This window comes from Calliopsis andreniformis, chromosome 9, assembly GCF_051401765.1.
Source record: "Calliopsis andreniformis isolate RMS-2024a chromosome 9, iyCalAndr_principal, whole genome shotgun sequence".
NCBI classification, from domain to species: Eukaryota; Metazoa; Arthropoda; class Insecta; order Hymenoptera; family Andrenidae; genus Calliopsis; species Calliopsis andreniformis.
The window spans coordinates 1391932-1418248 of record NC_135070.1 but is presented as its reverse complement, the minus strand read 5'-3'; the positions used below and the strand labels follow the sequence as shown (position 1 = coordinate 1418248).

At 35.8% G+C, this 26317-nt stretch overlaps 1 protein-coding gene across 3 annotated transcripts in view; it reads right to left on the bottom strand.

Annotated features, from left to right (window-relative positions):
• Positions 1-26317, bottom strand: part of Chb (CLIP-associating protein) — a 49244-nt gene that overhangs the window by 6785 nt on the left and 16142 nt on the right. For all 3 annotated transcript variants that reach the window (XM_076385836.1, XM_076385837.1, XM_076385838.1), the window contains exons 2-17: positions 22328-22433; positions 20512-20683; positions 20259-20435; positions 19448-19524; positions 5436-5467; positions 5266-5356; positions 4516-4593; positions 3828-3985; positions 3520-3756; positions 3177-3430; positions 2916-3100; positions 2624-2755; positions 2386-2496; positions 2208-2303; positions 1947-2130; positions 669-900 (exon numbers count right to left, since the gene is read on the bottom strand). In XM_076385836.1, the coding sequence (XP_076241951.1) occupies positions 669-900; positions 1947-2130; positions 2208-2303; positions 2386-2496; positions 2624-2755; positions 2916-3100; positions 3177-3430; positions 3520-3756; positions 3828-3985; positions 4516-4593; positions 5266-5356; positions 5436-5467; positions 19448-19524; positions 20259-20435; positions 20512-20683; positions 22328-22433 (2322 nt within the window). The remainder of the gene's footprint in view (positions 1-668; positions 901-1946; positions 2131-2207; positions 2304-2385; positions 2497-2623; positions 2756-2915; positions 3101-3176; positions 3431-3519; positions 3757-3827; positions 3986-4515; positions 4594-5265; positions 5357-5435; positions 5468-19447; positions 19525-20258; positions 20436-20511; positions 20684-22327; positions 22434-26317) is intronic.

Sequence of the window (26317 nt, the reverse complement as noted above, 5' to 3'; positions counted from 1 at the left end):
ACAGAACGGCGCATCGCGTTAGTCCAAACCAAACAAATACGCCGCAACAAAACCAAAAGAAAAAACCAGACATGCGTTATCTACATTGTGATAGGATGCAGAAAGCACTTGCTTTCTTAAACCTGTGATCTATCTATCACCTTTCTTTTTGAAATGACACATTTTTATGATCACCGATGGTAGACAAACCCATTTAATGAAGTATCGAAACAGTTTCCTTTGCATAAAGAGGCAGACGACGCTTTTGCACGAACATACAGTACGATTTTCTTGAATCTTCAATTATATATTATATGTACGCCCTAAGATATGCTTAAAGCATTTCCAAATTCCACAGCAGAACAGAGATTATCAAATGAAAATAATATTGCAAGCAGACGCGGTAATTTTTTATTGCACACAAACATTAGAAAAGCGTTAAATAAACGTAGAATAAAGAAAGCATAATGATAGAGTAATTGTTTCAAATACATCTGTAATGTTAATGTAGAGTGATACTTGTTATATTAAGTATATGAAATCAATGTATATTGTACTGGAATTTAATTTCGTCTTTGCAGATCGCCCGCTCGCTCTTTTATTACTGTACTCTTCTACGAAAATTGTATAGTGAGGTGATTGCAAGTCTATTAGTTAAATATGAATCTACAATGCTGTATCTTACTTACATCGTTCGGTCGTCTAAAGCTGTCCATACTCCGTTCCGAACATATGCTGCTAGTTTCACTATCATCACTATGATCTCCTTTTCTAGGCGTTCTTGTGTAGTTGTCGATACTATCAAACGTTAATGCATCTGCTAACGCTGATTCTGCTTCCCGTGATTGTTGTAGCATTTTCTGCGCCATAACTGGTCTAGATTGAGGTCTGTCTGTTGGGGACATATGCAAACTTCTTCCCCTAGAAAAAATAATTATCTCCATAATACAATAAATGTTGAACAGAAGAATATATATATCAATTATTATACTTTTCCAGAAAGTTCCAATTAAGTGAAATCACTCGAGTTTGTTTAATAACAGCTTTCTAGAAATGTGTAGCAATAATGACTTAACCCTTATACAGCCGTATTCGACTATAGTTGAATACCGCTCAATTTACGTTCACTGTCAATTTCGACGTTAGTTATTTTTCTAACAATATATATACTATATGCATACTAACATGAAAAAAAAAGTTGAAAATTAAAAACCTTTTTTTCACCTAAGATTGACACTTCAAAAATCACACGAAAATTTACATAAGCAGCATTTTTTTAAATTTTTTCATAAGTAACTAGGAAATAAAAAATTTAGTCTTTTTAGGACAATACAAATGTAATTGCAAGTTTTATTTCTTAGTTGTTTAACAATAAAAATATTACAAAATAAAATTATCCGCTGTTCTCTTCAGGTAAAACATCGATTGCCAATCATCACACTAGATAAGAAGAAGTAGAAGGTCTGAAATAAAAAAATTTATATTGATTTATGAACTAAGAACCATTATCTACAATGTAACGTACGATTTTTTTGATATCTCAATTATTTGACTTTTTATAAACCATTAAAAATGATTTTTTGGAGTAAAAACCAATGTTTTTGCATCAAACAGCAATCATTTGTTACACACTTATTACAATTTTTGGTAAATCGTACACTACACTGTAGGTAATAATAGTTTTTAGTTTATGAATCAACAAAAGTTCTCTATTTCAGATCACCCAATTCTTATGACGGCCAGCAAATAGAAGTTTTGGGAACAACAAATAACTCTACTATTTTATATTTTCACTTTTAGATAATTAAAAAGTAAAACTGAATCTTATATCTATAGTTTTGCAAAGCTAAACTTTTCAATTAGCATATATACCTATGAAAAAATTTCTAAAGCATTACACATTGTTTAACGGCATAGGGTGGCGTCCCCCCTTAATCAAATCAGAATGTTTAAGTTGAACAATATACCTTATTTTGCTTGCAAAACTCCTGTCCATTCCAAATCTTTGCGGGCTTGGTTCACGACTGTTGCCAGTGCTCCGAATTCCATGGCCAGATAACCGTCTAGGTCTCGCAATCAAGGATTCTCCTCCTTCGCGATTATACGTCGCATAACTTAATCTAGACGATGGAGATCCCGACCGACTGCTAGCTATATAGTGGAAATATACAAAGTATATTAAAATTTTTGTAATGTAAACTTTGTTTTAAAAAACATTCTTCACATACGTTGAGATTGCGATACTCCAGCCATTCTCGTTCTTGTTCTTGCAGTTCTTTCTGGACTAGCAACTGTTGTGTTGTCTGGCGATTTGCTAGGGCGTGCTAAATAAAAACGTAGTATGTGATTATTTGGTCAAAAGCTACGATACTGGTAACGATAGAAATCTGAATAATTGTCACTTACGGAGAGATGCTTTTTGTCTGCTTATATTTGCATACATCATTCTTGCTTTCGCTCTTTGTGCAGCTTGTAAATCTATGGCGCTGGTTGACCTAACGCCTGGAGTTCCACGATCTGAGAAAAATTGTATAGCATTGTCATATAAATACCGAAATATTAATAAACATTTTGAATGCATTAGTGCAATATTCTAAACCGCAGTGATTTGTTAAAGCCATTGGAAAAATAGCATAACAATTACAGTGGTTATCAGTGGGTCTTTGAAGAACTGGAATACCAGACTGACGATAAGACCGTGGCAAGGACGGAGTACGTCTAAGAAGCGGGCCATGTGGCTGACCCGAAGAAGTTTGATGCAAATTTTCCGTACTACCTTCATACGTTTAATGTAAAAGTCACAAAAGCAGCATGAAAAAGAGTGACAAGTATTTTATACTCCAATCTTCGACTACTAATACTGTCTACATTTAGTTAGTCTGAATGCTATCCATTAGACACAATATTTTTATACAGTTATATAAAATAAAGCTTACCTGTGGCACTCATTGCTGGTCTGGAAGTTCTAGGACTGACACTTGCTGATCTTGTAACTACATTCAAACTGTTAATACTACCACTATTACTAAGAGACATTAAAGATCGTTTGTACGCAGTATCAAGACTGTTGAGCAACGCCTCTGCTTGTTCCGGAAAATGATCTTTAAATGCCCAATACGATCTGAAAATGAAAAAACATAAGTACTGCTTTTGTTCGAGAAAAAGTAGTATTTAGCAAAATATCCAAATATATTTACTTCCTGGCAAAAGCTCTTGCTTCCGAATCGGAATCTGCAATTCCTTTTTTAATTGTGTCTTGTAGGATTTGTACATGTTTCTGTAATATTTGAGTAGGCCACGTTTGTAGAATTAGATTCAGATATTCGCACGATGCTCGACGTATATCTTTACTTTTATTACTTAAACATGACGTGATAATTGGCACAAAACGACTGCAATGTGTATTTTGTAGAATAAACCTCACAGCTACCGCACCAGCTGTTGCCACAACCTAAATATGCAAAATTCTTGGTACAAGTTTCTTCGTGCCGCTATAGTTTTCTTTTAATGGTGTTAGCAGCAATTTATCGCGAAACTCACCTTGGCACTATTTTGTATGAGGTTCATTAACGTGAGTAAGACTGCTTCGCCGACACTAGCAAACTTATTTTTCAAGTGTTGACTAAGAAATGCTAAAGTAATGCAAGCCTCCCTTACAACCTGTGATCTGAGATCAGTGCAAGCAACTTCGAACGATCTTTGCATATTTTTCAAACATTCTAAGAAATTCTCGTAATTTGTGCCACCAGCGATAATAATAGCTCTCAATTTTTTCATCTGTAAAACATTCAAATTTATTATTAAGCATGTTCATCGGTCAATCATTGGATAATTTTTTTGGTACGTACACTCTCTGTCCTTTGTTTCCAATCTTTTTTGTCATCACCTACGTTATCTTTTATAACTTTCATTTGTTCTTCAAGATCTTTTGCCGAAAATAAATTTACAGATGGCACATCTTCAAATGCTGTGAGAAAGGTCTCTTCATCTACAGCACCAGCTTGACCTGTGTAGATGAACCATAATTTTACATATCAATATTAAAAACTAAGTCTAAATGTTATTTGCTTGTTACGAAACTATCACAATTCATAATGATTATGCATTTGATTATGATATTTTGGAAAGTGTTACTTTTTGCAATGATATGTTGCAGAGTATTTCATACATTTTATGCTAAATGTCTATAGCTTATGATGTGAAACAAAGATGACATAACAAGCAGTGCGATTAAAAATATATTACAGATGCATAAGCATTTAATCAAACTTCACACTCATATTAAATGAATTGCAAATGAATAAAATATAGCAGTGATATACAAGGGGCTTGTACCGAAATATGCATGACATATGATCGGTATTAGCTTGACCAAATTTGAGTAATTTCTCTTTCTTTTTGTATTTATACCATGATGGATGTCCAAGAGAAAATAGAAAAAAAAAAGAATAATCTCTTAACAAAATGTATGTAACTTATTACACAAACCATCATGATATAATACAAAACCAATATAGCCAATAGAGTTTTAGATACCTGATGCTGATTTTACTGACACATTTCTTTTAACGGTTGGTGCCCTTGGAACCGCTTGTAGTGTATTACCAGGTTGAGCTGTCATGCAAGCGTATAATTAGCATTTTCGTCACCAAAACGCCAATAATGTATTGACATTTTTTATGGTGAACGATAGAAACACAATATTAATATTGTTTAAAATACTGAGCCACAGTAAGGAGAAAGCGTAAGAGTTATAAGTTAGCACTCTTCACACCTGTGCGCTAATTGCAATAAGTGCTTCCATAAAGTTAATTGTAAGATTTGCAACATTCACATGAAATAATAAGTCATACACTTATTTTTATACAAACAGAGCATTTGCTTGTAGCACATAAAGCGCTTGAATTTACATACAACATAATAATGATGTAAATGAGAATTTATTAACTAAAGGTTAATAATTCATTATTTAAAACTTATAAATTAATGAAATTAAAATTTCAAGGTTTATTCACAGATCTATATTACTCCTGACTTCTCTAAACAAGAAAATATATCTCTAACACATTTTAATCCACTAATACTTACAAATACAATGAAAAATTGTACTATACTTTCGATAAAGATTGCTATAAATTAAAAATTATTTTAGAATATACCTATTTTATTATAATTTTAATATACCATGCTCAAAATAATTTAATAAAAAAATTACTTCTGTTATACACTTCAACCTTCTTAATTTATACATAAATACATGTAATATTAAATTTGTATTAAACATACATGAACCTAAAGCAGAAGATGGAGTTTTTGCAGGTCCAAATTGTCCTCTTTTTGGTGGAATAGCTGATCTTTTTACAGGAGCTGACTTTATCTAAAACATAAAAATTTATATTGCTTAGATTCACAAAACAGAGTGTACATTTTCTATATTTATCTAAATTCATACTCACAGCTCTGTCCGTCTCATCCGAGTTTTTCCCAACTGAAAAATAAAAATGTAAATTAAATTAGAAAGTAGAATAGAAAAACATTTTCTAGAGCAGAAATATTATTCTTTTTACATAATTAATATAGTTAATTCATTGAGTACAGTTTGTGGTACATGATTATTTTATTTAATATCTATTTCTAAAACTGTGTACCTATGTCAGGATATAGCCATGGAGGTTTATGAACATCACAATGACATCCTCTTGCTCTAGCACCTGGATGCTTTACAATATTATCCCATTGAAGAATCCATTTACTACTTGGATCCCATATTTTTTGATCAATACTAGGATACTTTTTTAATCCTCTATGCAAACAGCGATGGCTGTGTGGCAACAACATATCAGCATCACTCATTTTATGAAGAAAAAATCTTTCAATAAGACACAATCACTGGATAACAGTCCCTCAAATATCTTGTATAGTGTGTAAAATACAACTTATATGTCAATATAATTTGAAACACCATTACAACATGAGAATCCTTCATAGTGAAGTAATAAGAGAAGAAACTTTTCTCCTTTCATTCTTAAAAATTAACGTCACTAATTAAGATGACACGTATCGATAAACAACGTATAATGAACGAAACAGTTTCGCAAGAGACGCAGATTTCCGCTCAGCACGGAACGTGAGAATCGCTGGAAAATATACAAATATATATTTCCTATGTGTTCTAAATAATCACCTCAAAAGAAGAATGTTTTTGATATTTTTACAAGGGCATCTTGTATAAAACATTTATTTTATTCGATCATTAATGTCAACAAAAGTGACTAAAAATTTGTTTTATTAAAAAGGTGCCTTTCTTATTGAATTAAGATTTTCTAATTAAAATTTCATGATCAATTCTTGAACGTATACTCCAACAGAACACTTGCCTCTAAGACAAGGAAATTGTATTGTGTTGTAGGTAATTGTAAAAGAATGATCTTTTCTTATCGACTATCGACAACTATCGATAACGAAACCCATTAAATGAAAAAATTTATTTAACTTATAACGTAATAAACGAGCAAAACTAACACTACAGCTCTCTGTTCATCGCAATTACGATCGTTTCTCATTATTTATCGCTTCAACTGTTTTACATTATGTAAGATCGAAAAAAGTAATTATAGAAATGTAATTAACGGACAGTTCACGAACTATTGGAAACTTGTTCTCGATCTAGTTCCAACAAGTATGAAGCACGAGTTCAACGTGCTAAGGTGTTAGAAGCTAGATTTGCATTCACGATATCACTCGTAATAACGAAGGCAATGAGACACGAGAGACTTTATTTTCTCACGTTACAGATAAAGCGCGCCGGCATCCTTGTTATGTTCAGTTGGTCGAGATCTAAGTCGGCGGTATCACTCGAAACTAAACTCAACCGTTAATTGTAAAACGAAGCATCAACTTAGTACAAAATAGATCTAGGTTAACATTCATTCAACAACTCCAACATCGTCCTTTCATTTATGTAAGAATTTTTCCGCAAGGCAGAACGAAACAATCGTCGTCACGTCTTAGAAAAAATGAATTGCATTTCCAAGGATCGTTGCGTCACGAGTGTCGTGGATATGTTACGCGTAATTCATTATCGCGCGCGCGCACACATACACAACACAGCACGGCATGTGCACACAACGAGCAACAAAGCTGGTACCACGTCTTCGATTCATCTCTGGAAAATTTACCTTTCATACGGTTCAACACAGTCCACCATCGCGCGCAACAAAAGCTTAAATACCGACACGGAAAATCTCCCTCAAGAATTTCGACGAAAGTGAAATTCCTCCGCTGCGTTCGCGCGCGCGAGAAAGTGCATTAATAATTCAAAGAAGCTATTATTTTTTCCAGCTCTTCGACTTCTTCATCGACTAGGTAACAAGATTTGCCTGCTGGTGCCTTTCTCGCGAAAAAAAATCACATCGGTGGAAAGTCGAATTGCATCGGTTCGCTCCGCACGAGCACCGAGATGATTCGACGATTATTTTCTTGCGAGTTTTGGCTCGTCGTTTATAGTTCGAAACAAATCGACGATGCGTATGCGTGGATGCGCTCAGCGGCGTAACGAATCTCTCCTCTTCGCCTTCTCTCGATCCTGAGACGCGTTGATCACGATGACTCTTTCATGGCGAGACACAATCGTCAGCATCTGTTTATTTTGCCTTTCTTTTTGCGAAATACCACGCGTCCGTTATAAGCGACCGACAAAACAAAGGAACTGGCTGCCACTAGAATCGACGCGCGTTAACGTTTTCCTTCGCCCCTGCTTCGAGCGTCCCGGCGACCAAGAAATTTTCGTTATCGCCCGCGGTATCGCGGAACACTGAAGAATACTATAATCGTGCGCGCGAACGTCGCGACGAACACCACGCAGGCACGTTTTTGCGATTAATCGTCGAATCGACACGTCGCTGGTAGCACCGTCGTGTTTCGATGCGACTGCATCCGATCGGGTAAACAAACAACGCGCAGAGAGAAACTGAAACGATCGTCCTTGCCCATTGTCCGTGAACGGGCACCAGGAGGACACGCGTTTACGTATGTATCTCTTGCTTAGGAGCACGCGCGTCACCTCCTCGAGACCCGATCGCGTTCGACCCGTGACACAGAAAAAAAGAACACGATCAAGATCACCCGGCCAATCGGACCGTGTCACGATTCTGGATACCTTCGATACAATCGATACATCCGGCGAAACCGCCACACATAAAACGGCCTAGCTTCGAGAGACACGCGTCTCTCACGTTGCTAAATGGCGACTCGTTTATTCTACGGAACTCTCCCGGTAAGCGGTGCTTACGCGCGCTGACTCGAGTTCAGACAGGGGGAAGGGGACCTTCCCCTATCGGTGCCCCCCTGATTGGGGGGCCAAACTGAGGGACCCATCAACCGTGCGATTTAGCATCGCATCTTTCTCGATCGGTTTTCAGGAATCAGGAAATCCTGATCAGCATTCTATTCTGTAGCTGACTAGCAAATTAGAACGACATACATAAATGTTACAGTTCTAAGTATAATATTATCACAGATAAATAGTAAATTGGAGCGTCCTTGCAGAAAGTAACGTAAATACAAAAATTGAAAAATTGAAACTGAAAAGGAGGTGAAAAGAAGTCGAAAAAGTAAAGTTATTCGGAATTTAAGTAAAAGAGATTCTCGTTACGTTAATATTTAAATATTTTATTTTATATGTTAGGGCTTCTATTATCAAACATTTCAAATTAATATAGAAAAATAACAGAACATCTTAAATGATAAAAAGGCTTATATTTGCGCCAGTCTTACCAAAGATGGGATTCTATTTCAGTATCGAATTGTAAAAAATGAGCAATTAGAATCGCTAGTTCTATGAAGGAAAATGTTTCAATAACATACAAATTTTGAGTTGTCCTAATTCCGATGGCTATGGGCTGTATACTCTCATCGAGTATTTATCAACACAAGTAGTAACATAGTCTTACGTAGATTAATTGTGAGAATATTGGATAATAATTTGATCGGAATTTTATATACAATATATATACACAGTATAACAGAGGCTCTAAAGATTATTGCTTGACACGAGCGGTTTAGATATCGAACTGATCAACTCTGTAACATGAAAAACAGAGAACTGACGTTGAGAGAAATATGTATGCTGATAAAGTTAAGAATCTAGAAATTAAATTTGTTATTTATTTTGTAGATAATGTGACTGGGTATATTATAAAATGCGTAATAATTAAAATTTTCTTGATTTTTAAGTTTGATCTCTTTCAGAGTTACTGGCACAAATAATGTATCTTAAAATTCATATCTTGTAATACGTATACGATGCAACTGGTACGATTATGTAGTGAACTGTATAAGAGATGATAAATTTTGTTTCTGAAATGCAAATTGCTGAATTTGAAACTAAAAATTCATCAGAATGGCCTCGAAAATATATGTTATTTAGAATTCATACATACTTTTATTACATGTTTTTAAAGATAGCTACTAATCACATGCTAAAGTGATAAAATTAAAATGTTGCAAAAAGTGAAGTTTTGCTTTTGAAAGACATAAATAAATAGTTGCCAAATAATAAAGAATAATCTTGTACAGAATTCGATCACTGGAAGGAGAAAAATATTTTCAGTCTCTTGAAACCGCTTTACGGTCATTTTGTGCCAACTCATGTAACTATTTTATGAAATCTTTAGCAATGACTAGTGGACTGCGTAAAAAGCAACCAAGTAGAATTCTAAGGTTACTTGTGATATAAAAAAGGGGGCATACAATTTAGGACAATATGGAACATGCCCATTACAGATAAGCAAAAAACGTCGGTTCTACATAAATCCTCTACGTAACCTTGAAAGAGATAGCTCAAGACAAAGATGCGTTTACTTTAAGTTAGATACCAGGTTTTTACGAGAAATCTTCTATGTGTCTGCCTCCCATTTAAATGCAAATTTGAAATTTGCATAAAAAGAAACTATGAACATTCTGAAAAATCCCTGGTTTACATTAGACTGTTTCGCAAGTCTACAAGTTGTCATGACGTATCATATCAATACACATATGCATTTGTAACTTCTTCAGAGACAAATATTATTAAAGTTACAAAAAAGTAGTTTAATTTTTTTTTCTTAATTGTACGGTTAACAAGAAATATCGTGTTGTAATTTAAATACATTGCTAATTAGAGCCATCACAGAGGATGAAAACGTTTGTGATAAAAATTTAAACACTATAATTTATCATATCTTCATTATATTAATATTCTACTTTCTTTCATTTTACTGTAATTTTTTCTATTCTTGATGTTACAAAGGATTCTTCCCATTTAAATTAATAAACTGTATTATGTTATGATTATCATTTTTAAGTTGACTAAGTAAACTAAGTAAGAGTTAAAGAATTTTTTTATACGTATAATATTTCTCTAACAATTTTGTACAATCAAAACTATTATGTATACGTACAAATACCTATATAATAAATAAAACTGAACATTCTTCTTCGTTTTAAAGTTACAGTGAAAATAAGAAATTTGCTTACACTAAATTCTTTTTTCAAACCATCTTGTATATGAAATAAATTATTAAATGATCAGTTCTGGAATTAGAAAGAGTATTGAACTTAGGCTATAAAAAAGACGTTATAGTCCGTCTAGTCTCGAGTCGTTATCGTATTACCAAATATGATATCGAGGAATTAAGGCGAAATTTTATAGTCGGCGGCCATGTTCGAATATCAGGTTTAGGGAAAAGAAATCTGTCGACCGCGTGAATAGCTCAATTGATGGTGCAGTCGCCTGCAAAACAAAAGGCCCATGGGGTTCCTAGTCTCTCCGTCCCTCAAATCCTCGGCTACATGATCGGCACGATCACATCTTTCTCCTTACAATTTCACCTACCATGTTCGACGGAATGCGGTCTTTTAAATTAAGATCGCGTTATCGATCCATTTATCCGAAGCGAATGACATAATTAAACGCACGCTGCATTCAGCAGTCGGATTCGAATAAAAACGCTCATCTCGATCCGACTTGAGGGGATATTCGCGCTCGGTTGCGAAAGTACCGAGACAAATTGTCGGTCCAGGTGAAACAAGCGGCCGATTAATGCTCGGGCTCCATTCAATATGAGCACGTTTGAACGTAAACGCGTTTCCACGCGTGTGGAGATTAAGGGAACCGAAGAAAAGAGAGAGTAACGAAGATTAATGTTGCCTAAAATTAAAGAATCGGGTCGTCCAACGAAATTGGCAAAACGTTATTGGAAATAAAAGAAAAATAAATCTCTCCCTACTGACCTGAGTAAATGATTAAAGTTGGGTAAATATTGATAATACGGAACACCTAATTTTAAAAGGTTACAAAGAGTAAAGGAATCTGTTAGCACTTAAATGTCAGCATTATCGTAATTTATCATTTATGTATTTATAGAAAATCTAAATGAATGAAGAAGCAGATGATCCATTTCATATGCAAAAATATGTTAAATCTGTAGTCAGGTGGCAAAACTTAATATGTCATGATTTTGTAATTTCTTAGCACAACGATGTTAAAAGTGGGTAGATCAATAAGTAAACCCACATGTCATCAATTGTCACCTTGCTGGTTTCTTAATCTATAATATACAGTGTATCATCTTTTGCAAACTGATAAATTTCATCTAGATACATATGAAAAAGTACATATTTCGATTTTGAAAAAGAGTAACATATTAAGTTTTGTCACCTGACTGCAGAAATATTCAAAGTAAAGCACACGTTATAATATTAAATGGATGAAAAAATCCCCTTTTGATTAATGCCATGAAAATATGAATCTGCCGGTAATTAGTCATTTAGTTACTGAAATTCTTTAAAATTCCATTATCACCTATGTTTACCCTGCGAATATATGCGCAAATCCATGTTGTTTCAAGTATGACTAAAGATGTAACACACAAATTGAGATGTTTTTTACCTGTCAGAAACAATATTATAACATGTATATTGGATATTTTACACATTTTTGCAAATGATGTATATCCTGTTCTTATTCACGCGTAAATTTTCGTAAATAAATGCGTAAACACCTACAGTTTACTGATATACGCACACGGTATTAAAATAACATTCGGTCAAACAATTAGTTACATTGGTAATTAGGTAACAATGTACGATTAATATGAACTGTTGAGGTATACCAAGGGGCAATTAAGTTCGAGATCTACCACAGCTTAAGAAGGGAAGTCAAGGAGTTCACCGTACAATTATAATGTTTAACTGCAATAAACCGTTCGACTGGCAAGGAGTAAGATTGCAGGCAAGACCGTGAAGGCGGTCTACCATGAACAAGAGTCTCTGATGAAGAAATAAACGTCATGTTATGGATCATCGATTACCACGAGTGGTCCATAATCGTGTGTTCCAAATTGGTTTGGAAACATGCAATTAAAGTTTACGTTCGTGTTTGAAGAAAACGACTATTTAAATCACTCTGTCTCTTTCTATACACGCGACTGCAAGCACGCGGTATAAGACTTACAGAGAGGTAATCCGAATGATTATGTGGGTCACAAAAATTTTAGTTTCCACGAAGGAAAATTGAACACGGAGGAACAAACCGGATGACTCGAACACCGAAGCTTCCCTCTCGGGAAACGAGTGGATTCTCGACAGAGTTACTGGTAATGATATTGATAATTACCCTGCTTGAATGGTGTAATTAACGTTCACCGAACATCGATATATGCCTTGCATTTTTTTAAAAATAAGAATAGCGGAAGTTCGTTCGTTGGAAACTCAGCGCGAACCGAGGCGTCGAGAATAAATTATGAATAGAAAACGAGCTGCGAGGCGAACATCGGCAATTTCTTTGAGAATCGCACGCAGCCTCTGTCATTCGCCGGTGAAAGTAGCCCGTTATTTATTGTTCTCAATGATCGACAAAATACGTCGGCTTCTGCCGATTTCCCATCGACGAAGCTTCGATGTGTCGGGAGAGAAGAGGCGGGAAAGCGAACGCGCGTGTCCGCTTCTTGCTCGCATCTCGTGTCGTTTTTCTGTCGGCGCGGTCGCGATGAAAAGGGACTGAGGGAGAAGAAAAAGGAAAACGTGAATGCCGATTCCACGGATCGGTCATTAAATGTTGCTGAAAGGAGAATATCGCCCACGCGGGCCGCGTGCCGATACCGATAATGGTTATCCTCGGTGTTACATAACGTTCAGTACAAGAGTGGATTATCGCACTCGAGTCACGGGTCAAACGAGCAATTATTGTAACGTTCGGGTAATTTGTCGGCTTTTCTATTAAACAACCGCTAAAGGGGAACGTTTTCTTCGATTTTGCACGAGTCAGAGATAGTTTAAGCGCGTGCGAGTGTGCTTGCCAGCGATATACTTTCTTTAAGCCGATATCGCCCCGATACTACAAGAAAGCATTCGTGCGACGAATTCTCAGTAGGCGTTTGCTACTTTCGATTGTCCTCCGCATAATAAGGAAAACGGCTATTTTCTGTCACTTTGAGCTTGACATACTTTTCCAGGGTGCTACAGTATTCCCTCGTTATAGGCATAAGGTGACACATTCACTGTACCTTTAAATTACTTTGAGCAAACGAGTCATACTTGCACTATCATTTACACATATTTGGTAGGGTCAAAGTGGGTTAACATACACTTGGGATGGCCTCAAAAATGTGTCTCTTGCAGTAAACTCATTAACGTGTTGTAAGCCTATAATGAGAGTACACTGTAGGGCATAAATCTCTGTTATGGAGGCATTGGATTGATTTGGGAATGCAGAGATTCCTGATTGGATCTGTCATGAAACTATTCTCGAAGAATTATTAAGACAGTAAAACGGAATAATAGTTTGCAATGAAAAAGCCAAAAATACAGTGCTGCTTCGCTACAAGTTTATGACTTAGATCAGTTACGAATTTATAAATCTTAATTCAAATTTTATGTGGAAAAGTACCACATCGTTCGTGTGCACTGGGCTTAAGATGAACGAAGTGCAATTGCGTCGCTTGACATTTTCAACATAAATCGTAACAAACCGATCGTCACTTCACGCTTTTGGATAAAATTTTTCCAATGAACTCAAACGAGTTAAATCGGTCTTGTCAAAGGCCAGAATCAGTTCAAGTAAAAGAACAGTTCTACTCCCCCTCTATTTACTTTGTTGAACATCTGTATTCATGCTACAGTATGTTTTCGACTTGGAATCGTGGCTCTAGGTCAATGCCAAGCTTATAACAAGCGGTCAATTTATGCGTTAGTAGCTCGCTTTTTTCTCAACGAAGAGACATCAGTGAGGAGTCACGGAACTATTGATTGTTAAAAGCGACTTTAGAAAACAGTGGTGATAGTAACGCGACCCTATAATGAGAAGATACTGTGTATCACTGAACTATATAAGTTCAATTATTTACATCTACAAAAATTATTTTGTATTTCTATGTACTCCGATGCAGTATGATACTGTTATACTCTTTTATTAACCATCTTTTTTATATAATACATACGTAATACTCTTATACCTTAATACTCTTACGCTCTGCTAAACTTTAAGTCTTTTTTTCTGAGGTAACTATTAACTCATTCGCCTCATTTGATGAACTAAGCTCGTCATGTCGTTGCGAGGTTATAAACTCAAATGACGACCGCAGCTGGCACTGTGTACGTACCAAATAAGTAATTCCAATTTTCAGAGACCGTATCAAACATTTAAATCTGAGCTGAATGGGGTAAGTGGAATATCAAGATCTTTTTAATTCCTGTTAAGGAACATTTTAACTTTATCTTCGTACCAATTTTATAATTTGTAGTTACAAAATGGCGGACACATTGTCTACCGTTATGTTTGATACGATCTTTTTAGCTAGCATCCAACAGATCTCCATAATTGTTCATCTAATTAACTTCAAATTTAGACACAATATTCCTTATAAAATTATCTAAAACGGAATATACAATTTCTTAAATATCTTAATTTATTAAATTATTAGGGAAATTAAAATTGATTTTTCCATTAAAAAACATAACTATTTTCTTCTTGTTTTTCAAAACAATTAACAAATTGTATCCTATATTTTAGGTAATTTTGTAAGTAATAATAGATCCAAATTTGAAGTTAATCGAAGATCTGCTGGGTATCAGTTAACAAAGATAATATTATATTATTCGAATAGGAGCTAAAAAGGTCTCGATACTCTACTAAATAGTTCTTTCAGGAAGAAAACTTAAAGATGACCTATTTTTCACAAGTCGCCCAGGTGATGTACTCTCTTAAGAATAAGAATTCATATAAATACTAGCTTTCTAACATATGAAAGCAAATCAGAGCTGAAGACAAATCGAAGGCTTCCCTTGCAAGTGGAATATTGAAGCAAGTTATAGTCCTGTCCCATCGCACCTTTCGTGTTCACCCGAGGAATGTCAGCGAGAGAGTCGGCGGCCTGAGAATAAAAAGAGCATCCGAGCGCGCGGGCGCTATTCCGCGTTTAGTATCTGATCGTGCACTCGATGCTTGATCGTGTATAGCTGTGCATGCTGAAGATAAATTTGCGTTACCACCCTACCTTTCACTTTGCTCGCCGCACGTGTACGCGCCCGCGTCCGTCTCTCGCTGTCCTCGGGGTAAGGTCGCGCAACAAAAAGGCGCGAGTTCAACGCCGCACGGTGTGGGTGCTAATTTCGATCGACCAGTGAACGGACACAGAGTGAATAATCTCTCCTGTGTCGCGGGAAACCGATGTTGCAGAAACGCGCCTCGACAGATTCCTCTCGCGACTAACTGACTGGCATCACGCGATCGATATTGTCTGGAACTTCTGAACCCTTATTGTTTTAGGTGCTCGGTTATAAGTAGTTGATTACATTTCCGGGATCGCGTGTAAAACTGCTCGCGAGAAGATAGGTGGTTTTGTTTCAGGAACTGAGATCCAGTGATTGATATCTTCGCTGTTACTAAAATTTAGCTTTCCTTCACACATTTTGTCGGCCTTTCTGCTTTCGAATACCTAGCTTCGTTATCAACCACTATTTTGGCGAATCATTTGTCACAAAGTAATAAATACCAGTACCAAAGACCTATCACTACGGCACAGTGTTCTTCCTTGACAACTAATAATACGACTCCAACAAGTATTCTCTAATCTTCTCTATAAACAAAAACGTATTAGTTGCATCGGTAACATTACTGAAAGAATTAACGAAGTGTACCATATGCGTTATTAGCAGCTAAAGTGTTAAAGAAAAAATAAAAAGACCACTGAAAATTTAAGAAATAAGAAATAAGAATAATAAATAAGAAAAAAGAAATAAGAAATTGGAGAGGATGTTACACGCAACTGTAACCCGAGGTGAAAATTGAAATCTATAACCAGGCATTTCTACATTGCTGCTCGGGCGAAGAATACTTATGTGAATACATGAAAGAGAGACTCTTTCAGAAAGTACAGACAGCTGATTTGATTATGTCCACAGAAATAATGATTCAAATTTGACGTTTGATAAAAACATATAATATAATATTTGGTTAAAAAATTATAATTTATTAAATGAGAATTAAAGATCACAAAGCATTGGTTGCTTTCCTGAAAAAACACCAAATTTGTCAAAGGATAATTTTAACTATGAATCCCTCAATAATTGTGATTTATGAATCACAATAATTGTATTGACATAAGAAAGGATAATGAACACAATTTTCATGAATAAATTTGTGTTGCTAGTCTCAAGAAAAAAAAAACGAAGAAAGAGTTAGACATAATTTTTCACCAATTCATTCGATGAATCGATCCAGGCATACATTGATGCATCAAGATAAAATGATGAGTTTGTTCATGGAGAAGTCGCTGCTGAATAACGCGCGACACCGTTAAACGGCAGAGAAATCGACTAGTGTAATCGCGATTCAACGCGAACCTCTAACGAACACAATCTCGTAGCGGGTCACCGGGAAAGAGAGAGCGAGAACACGAGGTCTATGCAAATTTTTCCTTGCGCCGTGTTCGCTCAACCTTTCCGTGTCGCGTACGCTATGTACAAGGATATTCGTGACCGAGGAATTGCTGCACGCCAATTCCGCGGATTCAGAAGACGATACGAAGAAAACAGCTTCCGAATAAAATGATACTTCTATGCCTCGAACACTATACTTCTGCTCATAAAAAAATAGAGGACACGCCTCCGTAACTTTCAACAGGAAAACATTATAAGAAGTCATACGGAAGATTCTCGTTAGTTCTTCACGGTAAGTTCATGTGCTATTAATACACCTGAAATCAAGCGAGGAGCCGTAATTCCTCCTGCCAAGCCCATCTATGACCTAATCGTCACCATGCGTATACGCGTCAAAGAAGAAGACAAATACTTCCAGTCTTGATGCAAATTTCTTGACTCCAACAAACTTGAGACAATTAAAGATTGAGATCATTGTACTGTACTTTTTATATGGAAGGAAAATCGATTAGAGGAATATGATCAACGATTTTAAAAATTTATTCCTGATGGAAGGAATTATATGTAAGAATTTGTTCGTATCGTAAGGAGCTATCCGTATTGTTAGATTATTCACAAGATGTTATGTTAAATTATTATAAATGTAGGTTCAACTAACAACAGAGAGCTCTAGATCTTTAACGTAGACTAAACAATCTGCATTGGCATGGTAACAACAAAGTCTTTGATCTGATAATGATAATCAAATTTTGTCGGAGCTGACTTTTCAGAAATCCTGAAGCTATACACTACAGCTACTCCGAAGCAACGACGAAGAACATCTTGTCACCTTTTGTTGTTGCACTTTTCAAAATATTTCCAACAAACATCAACTCGTAGAAACATTTTGTCCCCACTGAAGCAACATTATTCGAAGAACATTTGAGTTTTGTCTCGGTTTCAAGACGACATTCGTTACTGGCAATAGAAACGCGGAGGAATCTGGAAAAATATTCAACAAGTGGCGACTTTTTCAGGATATATGAGACAACAATAAGAATTTTCTCGTTGTTGCTTCAGTAAAGATATAGCTTGAGGCTTCTTACAGCTCGTTTAAGGTTAACAAACTCCGACCATATCGACAAATTCCTTACACGATGATTTACTTGCAAGAATTGGCGACCTTTTTGTTTAAAGTTTAACAAAACCTTTCTCCTATAGTCAACTGTACTTCGGATATTAGGTCATTATCCAATTATTGCAACTCAGACGCCTTTTTCTCTTCAAGATTGAATAACTCTCTCGCCACACAACATCAAAGGAGAACTCCCAAATCTACGTATTTGGAAGATAAAACTCGTTACAATCGTTTTCTTGACGCGCGAGTTGCATCCTAAAAATACGCGTCCTCGAGACATGCTGAAACGAGCTTGTCGAATCTTTCTTTCGCGGCAATCTCGGGCAAAGTTGTCCACGGTCTTTTGATTTATCGTTACATAAGAGAAGTCATGTATTGACTGATTTTTTGCAACGAGACAAAGATTGATTGTACAGAGGAATGCATGTGCGCATCATGAGTCATCAGGAATCTCGGTTTACCCTGCCATTTTTTTTCTCCGTCTATCAGCATAACCAAGCAGTTTCTCTTCCCTTTTTTTCCTTTTGGCTGTTGTTAGGTTTGGAACTAACGCGCACAGTATTCGGTTGCCGGTGACACGTAATATTTGTAATTGGAATTCGAACAGGTCGACCAAGCAGCGCAGTGTCTTACAATGTTACAAGGCCGCTCGTTCGAAGCAGGACGGCTTTAGTCTACGGTATGAATTACAGACAACGTTTGAAACAATACACCCGGCGATATTGCATGGTAACACCGTAGCGTATCGGTGTATACAATATTATGTAATATCTCGGAGCAGATAACGCGAATTAGCGATCTCATTGTATCATTTACTCGAGAAAACGAAACTTTACGTCACAGTAATCTTCTGCGGATGAGGATCTCCTGTGAAATATCCTCCCCCTGCCAAAGACCAAGTTGGAAACTGACAAAAATAAGCGGCCCCCATTCGCCTGAATCGTCCAGAAACCCGGTTCCCTAATTGCACCCAAATTTGTACAGTAGATCAATCTCGAGAAGCAACGCGAACCGTTACTCGCAAAAAAGAAATCCGCGGCGCTGGGCAATTGAACCAGAAGTACGTACAGAAAATGTGCCGGGGCGGTGTAATTAAATTCAAATTGGCCGTGTTTTACCGTGCTCGGTCGAGTAAATATTCTTATCGCGTCGAAGAACAAGCGGTCCTTGCTAAATATTCATCGTGTGTACCAGGTGATACGTGGACATCGAGTGTGCGTGGCGGGAGAGAGGAGGGTACAAAGGTGGGTCTTCTCCGATGCGAAAGCATTCGCCACGCGATAGCGCTCATGGCTGCAGGATGGCAGCACGATACAGTCTCGCCACTCTGAATAATATTATAGAGGTGACGCGTCTTGCCATTTGCCTTTTTATACCTACTTCAATTTACGGAACACCCGCTGAGAGAAATGGAAATTCGATGAATTTACTCACCATCCGAGGACATTGCTAATGGTAGCAGGTCGCCAGCAGCCTTCAGCTGGTCGAACTTCTCTATTAGCAACAGCAACCTGTAACAGGACAGTATGATTATGTATTTTATTCAGTCGTTTGGAAATTTAAGTACTGAATTTGTCACAATAATACGATTTTTCACAATATTATAAAGCGTACCAAAAAATATGGTCCTCGTTTAGCGAATAGTGAATCAATTTGCCTTATGAATATACCTCTATAGACAGTGTATGCCAAAATATTTGGAATCACTTATTAATTTTTATTGAAATTGTATTAAATGACAAACTTTTTTCAGATTGAAATTAAGACATTTCAGTATAACAAAAACAGGTCAAAAATATTATTGCTTATAGTCACTTAAATTTATTATTTTAATAATTCTACTTCCTTTAATTCACAAACTGATTTCAAACTTTTACACTGTGTATATGTTTCACGCTATTTACTGCTTATTCATTGTTTGTTATTGTGCATCAAACTGATAATTCCCTCGATAAGCATCAAAAGACCCCAATTGTTCTATTTTCAAGAACTAAATATTTCCAATCATATTGGTCTTTCCATTATTGATTTCTCCGATATTGGTCACCCCAGTCACCAAATTAGTCATATATTCCGTTGCCTAAATCTTCGCCAAGAAAACCAAAAGAACAGCTTAAACTCAGTTCAATTCCCTGAACGAAATCCTAATTGTTTTAGGCAAAGTACTTGCGAGTGGAAGGTACCACTGGTTTGCCAAGCGTACGCGGGCTAAAAGCCAACAATCGATTTCGTTCTTTACACTTACTTGGCCTGCGGTACATTGTGCTTTCTCTGCAAATCCACGCGTAACCTCTCGCCAACGTGTCGGTAAATATCCGCCAGAGTGTTCAACGCCGTTTCACGTACTTTTTCGGATGGATCTGACAACAGCTTCACGATGCTTGGGATTACTCCCGACAACATCATCTCGTCCGCGCCGTGCCTGAAAAAGGATTCATCGATTCAATTACTCAAGCGACTTTAGGACTTTGATGAATGAATTTATTGCTGCCCCTTACTCGTTCAGCGTTGTCGTTAACAGAATTAGAGCTTCCTCTCGTAGTTTGGCATTTTTGTGACCGAAGGCCGGCCGTAGTTTGTCCAGAAGCTGCTGAGGAGACATGCATCCTTTCTCCATGATCTTGAGCAGTACAAGTTGCGCCTTTTCTCGAGTCGCATCCTTGCTATCACCTGTACAACCAAATGCATCGATACTTCTAATTGTAATTCTGATAATGCATATCTATGAAAGGCGGCTTTAAGGTATAATACATAGTCGACAAAAGTCAAAAGACCGGTTCTATGTGTATTTATATCTTTGTCGCGATATCTCGTCTGGTTAAATGTGGTTCAACTTCCGCGCTCATTTTATCTGGTGCTCGAGAAGTATACGATGAAGTTCAACCGCCGTACGAGCATTGCGAAACGAGGAGACCGAGAATAAACAGGAATAAGTATTATGGCTGTTTAACGGAGGACAGCTTTTATTGAAATTATTTAATTGGAATGAGTTAAACACACAAATCTAATATCATAATATATTCTTTTTTGCTTGTGTACCATTTTAACTGGTTTCTATCCCCTTGGGTTAATTTTTATAAGCAGAATTTGATAAAATTAGTGTCAAGAACTAACAATTGTAGAACAATTGAGCAGAGAGTGAGACGTGAAAGAAATAATTTTTTTTTCAATATCTAATCTAATATTAATAATTACAAAATTATATCATGTTATTTTTATTGCAAAATTTTACTGAAATACTGTATAAACAAATTGTGAGTCACATTTGCCTCTCCAAAAGGTACACATAAATTCATAATTAAAGAGTAAGTCCAAATGAAGAATATATTTATTAAAAAAAAACTGGTTCTTCTTCCATCGTCCTCTGTCACTCCCAACTCGATTGACTTGCAACTTCTGATTAAATTTTATGGAGTAATTACTATACAGAAATAAACGTGTAGGTACTCAAGCATAGGATAACTAATTATGAATTACTAATATTGTTAAATATGAAACAGTCCATTTAATACCATAAATATAATTTTCCAAATGAGTTGTTTCTACAAATTGCAACTTCGATTTTTAAGACAATGCTTCAAATCTCAAAACCGAGATTAACATAAATAAAAAGACAACAGGCTTTCTAAATTTCAGTACTTAATATCGCGAAAAGAAAGAACTAGGGATAGAGATTCTTAAAAAGTCTTAAAAAGTCTTAAAATCTCTCGAAATCTAAGAAAGTTTCGTGTTTTGAAAATTCGAAACTTTGCACTCTTCTCGTGATTTGAAATCCTCGAAATCCAGATAAGAAAAAAGTATCTAAATTAAAAATGATAAAAAAATTGTCATCATGCATTCATCAACGATATTCTTTGAAAGACTTTTCAGTACATCGGATACTGTAGTCAATAGAGAAAGAAATATGTAAATTGGATCAGAAAGAATACAGGTGTAAGTATTGTTGAACAAGAATTTGAATTAGATATTTTTGTATATGGTTATATTTTTATTTGTGTTTTGTTTAATTATGGCCAATAAAGATTTCTGCAAACACTTTCTTCAGACTTCTTGAAACAAAATATTCTTCTTACAACACAAAGTTAAGTATTTCAAGTCTTGAGAGTTTTGAAATTTTACAAAGTTTCGAATCCAAGTTTCGAGAATTTAAACATTAAGTTCTAACCCACTCATAAAAGAAACCAGTAATAAACACTTCAAAATCGAGAAATAATATACGCAAAGGATGACACCGAAGGCTACAAATGAGGTTTCCTTTATTAAAATTAATTTATGAACACCTCAAGACAAATAGGAAGTTCGAGAGCTACCTACCTAGTCTATCTATTGTTGGCTGAATAATAGTGGAGATATAAGGCTTGAAGTCGTGACCCATTCGATCCGCGAGGAACGTAAGGACTTCCAAGCCATTCTGGACGACCTGCAACAAGAACCGAGAAAACCTTTTTAATCCACTGCATATCATTGCATTAATAGCAAAATAGTGATTGTCCTGTTTCATCGGACATTGCTTCCAATCCTCCACGGCTTTCCAGTCGACCCGCCAAGGCGATCGAGGTCTGCTGGCCAATTTGCCGGACATAGAAAACGTTTATCCGCCTCCCTGTGACGAGAGATTAATTAACGACGCTGCTCTTGGAACTGTGTACACGGAAAACCAGTTTGTCGGTTGATCGAATATCGATAACGAATCGACTAAAATAGCAATTTAATCACATAAGAGCTGGAAGTGTTTCTCTTAACTAAAAAACTCAAATTTGCCGTATGATGTGCTTATTAATTATTGTTTCATTATTGTCACGGGACAGAGATCAGTATACACAAATAAAAAAATTACCATAATTTACCGCTAAAGAAGAGACTTATGTTGTAATCGATATGTAATTCTAACATATTTATTAATTTAATCCTAGAATGACACCCTTTCATTTTTCGGCATAAGTACCACTGTGGGGTTGCGAGCGATCTCAAAAAAGAATCTTAATGTACAAAATAATATTTGTTATTTTTGAAAAATTCATTTCCTATCTTCCTTGGGTATTTTAAGAAAAGATCAGGATTAAATAGAAAGGAAAGGTCGCTATTCTACTAGACTCGGGTGAGACGGTCATGTTTTAACCCTTTCGTAGTTCATGGCGTTTTCTCCCCTGTTATATATTTAAAATAACATTGGAATTCTAGTTAAAAAAAAATAAAAGATAAAAACATATGGTCTCAAAAAACCTAGGCACACTGAAAGTACAAAAGGTACATAATTATGGTCATTGTAAGACACTAAACTCTTAAATTTATATGCGGCAAACTTGAAAGATTTCTGTTATATTATTCCTATCATTGATTCATATTGTGTATACACTAGAGTTAAAGACCAAATAGATTATGTATATTCCAGAGTGGGTCGTACCAGTGTTGTGTAAAGCAGTTTGATTGCATAAATATAATTAAAGTCAAAGCAAAGGTACATAACGAAGCCAAGTGTTCTCAAGGCAGAGTTGACAATATCAGTACAGCGTTAAGTGAAAAATGAACACTAAGGTCATTCACTTTGTTAACGTCTGATATAGCAATGCTATGATATTTATAAGACAACCAGTTCGAGTTACGATATGATCTAGTAATATAACATTTTGAGATGATTAATTTTGAATCATTTATATAACAATAATTAAACTTATAAAGACTGGCTTCAATTAAAAGAATGTTGCTGAGATCAAAAACTTCATTGTAAACTTTGAAAGCTGTGCGTAAAAAAAAATTACTATGCTTTAAAAATACAGGAAAATCATTGATAAAGATGCTGAAGAACATAATCCAAGCTGGGAGCCCTAAAAGATTCCAATAGACATTACCTATGATTAGTAATAAGTAACTTTCAAATTATGATAACGAATTGCCTTTACTCTCACCCGATGAGAGTTTAACCAATACTATTTTATGGTTTATCGTGTAAAACCCTGCTTAGAAATCAATGGAAATAATGTCTACCTAATGACCTAATGTCTAGTATCTAAACAAGTGGCTATCTACCACAAACGACTAAATTTATGTTTTACCATGAGGCCGACAAGTAATATTGATCCACGCAAGATAAACTCCAGCAAATGCTTCCCTCAAAGCTAGGAAATCCCAGCCAGACCCCTCGCACTTTCCCTCTTGCTCGTAATTATGCTTCGTCTGCGAGCCCTCTTGGTACACTCATAACGATTACTTTGCAATATTTTTCTCTCTTCTTCTTTTGCGCTCCTATCGACACGTAATTACAGAGGTTTTAACGAATTACTGGAATTTCGTACATTCTGGCACTGTGGTCGTACTTACGCTTACAATCTATGTTACGTATTATGCGATTTCCAAGAGAAATTAGGTATGCAATCGATCGCCAATTTGAAGTTACTTCTTGGTACACACGAACAAGATTATTACATTAAAAGTTAATGATTCGTTACTTTTTATTTCATTTTTACCGCTTGACCTGAATGAACTACAGCAATAAAATAATCGTTACAATATTACACATTACTGTGTGCTACCGAAGATTTATACAATTGAAAACTGAGAGCGCGATTTACTTGTTAAACAATTATGTTAACTTTATTTTTTCAATATTTAGAGGATACAGTTTTAAAAGTGTACTTTCATAATGTTTCAATACTTTAAAGGGTATACTTTTTTTCAATCGTTATGTTCTCATTTTCACATAATAGAATCCTGGTTGTTACAGAACAATAGGAGTAAAATTGCGTACCTTTACCAAGATCTATGCAATTATCGAAATACCTGTTTGATCAATCTTACAAGATTCTTACAGATTGAAAGTTACGCTTCCCCTACAACTTCGTAGTTCCTATGACACTAGTTAGCTTTCAAGAAACCATAGATTTGACTTTGATTTATGTCTAAACAAAGATTAATATAGTCACCTAATGCTGTTATTATAATTTTGCATCGTGTCTATAGATACTTACTCTTAACCAATAATTCAAGTAATATAAAGTATAATAGCAACACCTAATAGAACATTAAACAGTATTGAACATATCTATACATAAACAATCAATGAAATACCGAATCTATAGTCACTCTTCAGAAGGGAATGAAGTATTAGCAAAATAAAAAAGCTTTCAATATTATTTCCTTGTGGGAAATATTCTGCTTTAAGTTGAATACAATTATTGTATCTAACAAATTTTTTAAAACAATTTTGTAAATCATCTGATTATTCCAATAGGTTTTGAAAGCTGCCAATAATCCATACTTTCATTCATTCACGAAATCTTCAACGTCGAAGACGCGAACCTAAGATTCAAGGGTGAACGAACTGCTCCTCCGAGAGGACGAGCAGATCAATATAGAAAGTGCAAGTGTAGCGTTGGCTGCATTTATCGTGGCTCAACCCCTCGGAGTGAACCCGCCGACTCCTCCTTTTCTCAGCTGGCTAACGAAAGCTACTGCAGTGTTGTTTCGATAAAGCTATTTAAAGTTAGTTAGGAATTAATACAATATTAAAAGTCGTCTCAAAGCTAAGTTTACGCAGTTAGTAAAGGTACGTGTACATTTAAGAGTTCTCCACAGTAGTTGCTCTCAAGAGTACTCTTAAATTATTTATACTTGCAGACATTAATTCTGAAATACAATGTCCACTTGTAAGAAATACTCCCGAGAGCATTTCAATAATTTTACTTCCAAATGGACACATGCCTTAACTTAAATTTATCTTCTCACAAGTTAGGATTAAAGAATAATTCCAAAAAAACGGAAAAATAGATACTATCGATTTTATATTGAGGCAACATTGTATTTCCTCGCTGTTGGTAGCGATTTTCGGTTAGGTCTTGATGGATGTTCAGAGTTGTCCACATCGTCTTCGAGCATACATAACAAACGAATCTAATGTCAACGTCTGTGCAAAAGCGCCCATTACTCTACCGTCGGTTTGAATACATTTAACGAACGAACCAACCGCTATACATAGGCATATAAACCTATTTTAGTGCCACGGGGTAAACGTTCTCTCAGGGCTGTCGTCTGGCTGTGACATCATTGCTCAGCACCGAGGCTTTTCGTTTTTCTTTCTGCCTTAACTTCCATATAATTAGCACACGGCCTGATCATTAACAGCGCCGCGAAACGCGTTCACTTGACCATTTTCGATATCTGCCGATGGAGACACACGGACACTCTACATACGCTGCGAAGATGACCTCGATTGGAATTTCGATAGTTCTCTAGCTGGGGTGAGTCTTTCAACGAAAGGTGGTTGGAAGCGATTTTAATTGCGTATTTTTAGAGCAATTGAATTATTAA